The sequence below is a fragment of the Miniopterus schreibersii genome (genome assembly GCF_964146895.1).
Source record: "Miniopterus schreibersii genome assembly, chromosome: 8".
NCBI lineage: Eukaryota > Metazoa > Chordata > Mammalia > Chiroptera > Miniopteridae > Miniopterus > Miniopterus schreibersii.
In genome coordinates, this window is record NC_138109.1 from 10,935,965 (window position 1) to 10,942,818 (window position 6,854).

General features: G+C 55.9%; 1 protein-coding gene across 1 annotated transcript; it reads left to right on the plus strand.

Moving 5' to 3' along the window:
- Positions 1-103: 103 nt before the first annotated feature.
- PLA2G2E (phospholipase A2 group IIE) lies at positions 104-3,042 on the plus strand (the record flags this gene model as incomplete). Its single annotated transcript, XM_081144496.1, has 4 exons — positions 104-143; positions 790-928; positions 1,071-1,177; positions 2,900-3,042. The coding sequence occupies 4 exons, from the start codon at positions 104-106 to the stop codon at positions 3,040-3,042; spliced, it is 429 nt and encodes a 142-aa protein (XP_081000622.1).
- Between the last annotated feature and the right edge of the window lie 3,812 nt (positions 3,043-6,854).

Sequence of the window (6,854 nt, forward strand, 5' to 3'; positions counted from 1 at the left end):
GTATTTAACTATTGAGGAGGTGCCCGTAGATCAGAAGTGCCCCTGCTCACTTCCCTCTCCTGCAGCCCAGCTCCTCGGCCCCTGCTCACCTCCCCTCCCCAGGATGAAGCCTCCCCTTCTTCTAACAATCCTTTGCCTCCTGGGTAAGTGACCTTTGTGACCTTTACCCTTCCTCTGACCCAGCTGGGAGCCCCAGACTCCCTGGGGCCTCCAGAGAGTGGTGGGTCATCCTGTGGCCAGTTCTGCCTGAGCCAGCACTGACCACTGGAGAGGGCAGGATGCAGTGTTGGTGGCCTGGAGGGGCATGAGAAAGGAGCTGGCAGGGACCCCAGACAGCACACAAGGGGCTCCTGCCACCCACACTCCACCCTCCACCCTAGCTTCCATTTTGGGAAGGGTCTGGAGGAATCCGGGGAAGTGGGGTGGTGAGGAAGCCTAGCAGTGGCATCCGATGAGACTTGGTGGGAACAGGGTGCTTCTGGGGGCACGGGGCTGCCACCTGAGGAGATGACTAGGACCTGCTGGGAGACATCTGGGGAACGTTGGGAGTGATCCTGGGAGATGGGGAAGGAGAGCAAGGGGGGGTCAGGTGCAGTGGGAGGGGGGGGGGACAAGGGGATCCAGGTGCAGTGGGTATCAGAGATATTATTACTGATTCGCGTGATGGGTATTGGGAGTGAGGTGTTGGGGCTGTGCTGTTAACTGGACAGCCAGAGTGATGTCTGGACTAGGACTGGAGGGGACCCCAGGGGATTCTCGGGATCTGATGGCCCCGGCTGCCTCCTGCAGTGGCCGTGGCCGGCGGGAACCTGGTCCAGTTTGGGGTGATGATTGAGAAGGTGACAGGGAAGTCAGCACTGCAGTACAATGACTATGGCTGCTACTGTGGCATTGGCGGCTCCCACTGGCCGGTGGACCAGACGGACTGGTGAGTAGGCGGCCCACAGGGCCCTGCCTGGGGGACGGAGGAGCCGGGGGGCATCCTGGGAGGAGGGGGAGCTGAGGCCACCTGGGAAGTGGGGGCTGACCGCTCCTCTGAGCCCCCGAGCAGACCCTGGTGGCCCTTCCAGGTGTTGCCATGCCCACGACTGCTGCTATGGGCGTCTGCAGAAGCTGGGCTGTGAACCCAAGCTGGAGAGGTATCTTTTCTCCACCAGCCGGAGCAACGTCCTCTGTGGTAAGTGTACAGCCCTAGGTGCTCATGACACTGGGACAGCGTCAGACAGAAACCCCCTCCTGATGGCGACCCCTGAGCCAGACCGTGGCCTGGAGGGGTGGGGTCTTCCATCATAACAGGACTGGGAGAGTCATGTCCATCACCTAGATGCTCACCTGGCATCCAATCCCCAGCTCTGGCCTCTGGGGAGGGGACCAAAGGGGCAGAGCTGAGCCAGTGCCCCCCTCCCCCTCACCAAGGAGCTGTACCCACACCCTCCCCAGGCCTGGGCAGCAGCTACAGGTAAAATCCCCAGGACAGAGCCGTGGGGCATCAGCGCAGTCAGAGAGCTGGAGCTTTGATTGGGGACAGCAGACCCCATTCCCAAAGGCTGACTCCCCCAGTGGGGCTGCCAGGCGGGGACCATTTGCTCAGCTTTGCCAGGTCAATGCCCACTTGGACCAACCAGCTTTCCTCTGGCCCCGCCCTGGGTAGCAGCCTGAACCAAGTGAGAGTGAGGAGGGCTTCCCGCAGCCCAGTCCCCTGGGGAGCCCAGACCAGATAACCAAGCCATTTACCTGCTCCAAAGCCAAGGGCTGCCTGGAGGGAGAGAGGGCCCAGTGTGGGGCCCAGGGAATGACCCGGGAAGTCAAAGAGGGCTCAGCTCAGATCCCTAAAGTGTGTGCTGGTAGAGGGCGGGGCCAGGACCAGAACCACTCTGGCCCCTGCAGCCAGCTACTGAGCAAGGCAGCTTTGTCAGGGAGTGAGCTCCCCATCACTGGGGGTTCATGCAAGGCAGGGATGGCCACCTGTCAGGACAGTGCTGGGAGCTGTCAGGTGGGTATGGACACAGGCTCAGGGGTTCACCTTCTACCCGCGGTGTGACTTTGGGGAAGTGATGGAACCCCTCCGAAAGCCTCTGCCTCCTCACCTATAGAATGGAGATACTCACACTCGCTGGCCCAGCTTTAGTCCAGCTCCCAGCAAGAACCCAAAAGAACTGATGCGACAGTTAAGCCCCTTCCAACTCTGAGTTTTGCTGGAAAGCAGCATGGGCAGAACCCTGATGGGAAATGGAGAGTAAACTTTGAGGGGGGAAAGGAGCCCTGGACTTTTCTGAGCTGTGAGATGTATTCCTGGGGACGGAAAGGAGCCAGAGCCACTGGGGCAGATGGAGGCACTGAGAGAAGAGGCTTTGGGCCCCTGGTGCCTGAGGCCAGTTCTGCTCCCCTGGCTGGGTGTGGGCACACATGGGGAGGGGGGATGGTAAATGCCAGGACAATAGGCTCTGTCCACTCATGTAGACGAGCACAGGGGCCCAGCTTCAGTCCCAACAGCCTCCAGTCTGGCCCCGGCTGCTCTGGGTGCAAAGGCCATCTGGGATTGGACTGTCATTTTGTAATTTTCCTCTCTGCTTGATGGCTGCAATCCACCGTAAGCAATGCTTCACATGGGACAGGAGCTGCCTAGAAAGCCCCCCAGGCTGGGGCAGATGAGTGCTAGTGAATCAGCTGACACACCCCCCCCCCCCCCGGGTGGGGGAGAGGAGCTAAGGAGCAGAGGAGAGGGCTGGGGGAGGAGGGACAAGCCTGCAGCCTGCCAGCATCCTGGCCCCAGCTGTCCTGCCCTGTTTCTCACCCATCCCTGACACATCCATGACAATGGGGTGAGAATGGAGCAGCCCCGTGTGAGTGAGCTCAGGAGGCCGCAGCCTCTGGTCTCTGACTCGCCTTGTCCCATCAGGGGGCAGAACTGCCTGCCAGCGACAGACCTGCGAGTGTGACAAGACGGCTGCACTCTGCTTTCGTCAAAACCTGGACACCTATGACCGCAAATACGCCCACTACCCCAATAAGCTGTGCAGAGGCCCCACTCCGCCCTGCTAAAGCTGCGACCAGCCCCTCCCTGCAGCCTTCTGAGGCCCCCACCTCTGGCTGCTGTAGCCCCAGGCCTGGGGAACATTGGCACCAAAGACCTTCCTTCTGGAACATTCCTTTCCTGCAAACCCACCCCTCCCTGAGAATGCTGACTGTGGCCTGGATCATCGCTGGCCTCCCAGGCTACATACCCCTTCGGCACCTGGAAGACTGTAACCCACTCCTGAAATCTCAGCTCCTCCTTCTGAACAAGTGAATAATGTTTCCTATGATTCTAATATTCTCTGATTCTCAGACTCTATCACTGTAGGGTTTGACCAACCTACAGTTCCATGCTCACATGTTGAGTGCCTCCCATGTGGGGGCAATGAGCTAAGCACCGGGAAACAGCTAGAATGAATTTGACATGGGTGGCCATGTGACAGGATGTGAGAAGCATGAAAAATACCAGCCTAAAAATATTGTCCCCACTATGTCCTCAGGCTTAAATCCCTCCCATCAGCAGATGGGCCGAGAGTAAAGAGAAGCTCTGGAATCATCCAAATTCCTTTTATGACAGACAGGCATCCAAGGCAGGAGAGGGGAAGTTCTAGCTGAGGGGTCCTCACTCCCAGGCCAGTACCCCTTCAGTTCTCCATGAGTATCAGCCACTGACACTGTGGCCCTCAGGCTATCATCTTGGACAGACAGGAGAGCTCCTGATGGAGGGAGGGGAGTCGAAAAGATTTTAACATCGCAGGGCTGAGCCGGGCATCATGAAGTTAATGCATCACGGGAGCGCCGCCAGCGGTGTGCTGTGGCAGATCTACTCCTAGATACAGACATAAGAGCTCCACCGTCCATAACATGCTGATAAAACCTCCCAGGATTGCAGTGAGCCTGTTCAGTGAGATCGAGGCTGCGAAAATGCATTGCCCAGAGCAAAGCTCACAGTGGACACGCAATAAAGTGGAGAAACCAGAGGGACGGTCATCACAAACGTTAGAAGGTGAAGAAGTTCTGCGCTAGCATAGCAAAAGGAGGGAGGCAGGCGTGCAAGCTTTGCTCACTCAAGAACAGCCAGCATGGTCAGGTCTTAAGGCAAAACTAGGAGCCGCGTTTGTCGGAAAAGTGGTCCTGAGGCGCCCTCTGGTGGCCATTTTATTCAGGCTCCCAGGGGGAAACCTGGATGGCTTTGAACCTGGATTGCCTTTCATGGGCGTGGGGGCAAAGTGTGCTTCTGGGCTAGTGAAATCAGTCCCCTCGCATTTGCAATAAGAAATACTCTAAAACATAACCAAGTAAGGTTTTACAACCATCTTAGAGTGATGGCGCTGCTGCATAAATGAGAAACTCGGGAAGAAGGATCTGCCTGGGAGAGGAGAGGCAGGATGGATTTAAGTTGTCAATGGGACGAAGACCTGGTGGTCTAGCAGCTGTGTAACCACCTGACAAAGTGAAAATGGAACTTGAGAACAACACCCCAGGACACCTGTTGTGACCTTCTGGCCACAGACCAGGTCGTATCCTTTGCTTTCCCAGGGATCAATAAATGTTTGGTGAATGAATCAGTGAGTCTGTGTAAATTCTATGTGTGTGTGTGTGGGGGGGGGGTACACACACTTGATTTCCTGCAGCAGACTCGTGGGAAGGCCTTAAACAATGAAAGAGAACCCTGAACTTGAGGTCAGAGGGTCCAGGGACAGACCTCTGCTCTACCACTCAGCAGCAGTGCATCTGTTCTCAAGCCCTGCTGCTCAGTGTGGCCATGACAGTGACAGCAGCAGCAGCAGCAGAATCGCAGCCCTGACCCCAGACCCGCTGAGGCAGAATCTATAGATTAACAAGACCCCTGGGTGACTGGTGTACACACCGAAATCTAAAAGGCGCTGACATGAACGTAGCCTCAGCCCCTGCACTTGCAGAACAGAACAAGGACATTTCTCTGGCAGGTTGTGGCAAGGCTTAAATAAGTTAGCATGTGTGAAAGTACATAAAATAGTGCCTAGCACAGAAGCATTTGTGTTCTACGAATGAATGAATGAATGTCAACAATATTAGCTAACATCTATTAAGCATTTGGCATTTGCCAGGCACTACTCTGAGTATTTTTTTTTTAATTCATTGAAAGGAAGGAAAAGAGGGAGGGAGGAAGGAAAGACCCAATGTCACTTCCTCCACTGAGCCTTCCTGGAGCTCCCTTCTGACCTCACTGCCCTCCCATCAGCACCTTCTTCAACAGCCTGTATTCTCCCCACTTCCACTCTGGATCCATCTCTGACTCAATGACCAGAACTAAGGACCCACGCACAGCATGGGTTCAGTAAACGTGGATGGATTCTTGGGTGTCTGGGTGTCTGAATAAAAGCTGAGACTCTTGAGATACCCAAGTCCCTCTCCCACAGGGAGGTCCAGACGAGTTTCTCCAAGATGGAAAGCATCTCCTCCTGCCAGGCCAGGATGGGTGAAGCGGCAGGACCGTGGTCCTTTACAACCACAAGAGCTCTAAATCTTGACCCTTTACAACCAAATAAGTTCTAAGTCTCAGGATCACCATGGCCCAAGAGCGCCCTTGTCCAGCAGTCTAGCCAAAGCCACACTGGAGCAGAGCATTTATGATGGTGAACGTCTCTCATCACCATCAATGTGCGCCTGGGGAAGGGCTCCATGGTGCGCCTGGTGAACGGGTAGCTCTATACGTGGACTCCCAGCCTGGCTTCTCCTGGGCAACCACGAGCAGTTACCAAGAGGCATCCCCCCTTATGGCATTTCAACCTTTGGCTTCTGTCACTCACCCAGAGTCTGCAATGCTAGGGCCTCGAAGAAAATCTAATAAACCTTGTTCTCGAATTATTCCCAATCCGGCCTGAGAACACCCCTCTGTCCTTAGCCACCCACCCTCAGACAACCTCACAGTCACCTAGACCCAGGCGTGGGGCCCCTCCTGCGTCACCCAGCCTGTGCCCCTGGGCCCAGCTGAATCCTGAAGAGAGAATTAAGGAGGCCGCAGAAGTCGTCTTAGGCGGGATCTTTCGGACAGAATCTCTTGGGTTTACAGGGTCCAGAGCCTGGGCCTCATGGGCTCTGGGACCAGATAGTCTTCGTGCATCCAGGTCTCTCGATCATGGGGTGAGGTGAAAGTCACACGAGGACAGGGACTGAGGAAGAAACTCCTCTGTACTTGTCACCCAAGCATCCCAGAGCCCAGTGGGAGACTACGTGCTGAGTACCATCAGAACAAGAGTGGAAGTCCTGCGTGGCAAAGCCAAGGTGAGGCCTGGAGAAATCGATCTTGACCTCAGGTTCACCGCAGCCCTGGTGCGCGCTGGGCCCCTACTGAACACGTTGAGGGATTCCCCTCCCTCTGGTTTTCTGTGGCTGGCCCTCCCTCTTCCCCTTCTGAGGATCTCTTTCGTTGTTTTAAATCCTCACCTGGTAATACTTTTTCCCATTGATTTTCACAGAGAGAGAGGAGAGAGAAAAACATCAACGTGAGAGAGACACATCGATTGGTTGCCTCCCACACGCACGCTGACTGGGGCCAGGGATCGAGCCTGCAACCAAGGCACATGGCCTTGGCTGGAATCGAACCCAGGACCCTTCAGTCCCAGGGCCGAAACGCTAACCACTGAGCCAAACCAGCCAGGGCTGAGGATCCCTTCTAGGTGAGTCACTGCTGTGTGCCTGGCTTTCTCCTAGAATGGGGTCAACCCAACCCTCAGAGCTCTGGAGAAACCCCCAGGTGGTGGCCACAGACAGCTGCTCATATCTCAGTCTCCAAGTCATCAGAGAGGCTCTTAGGTATGAAGCAGAAACCCTGGTGTCCAGTCCTAGGGCGGCTC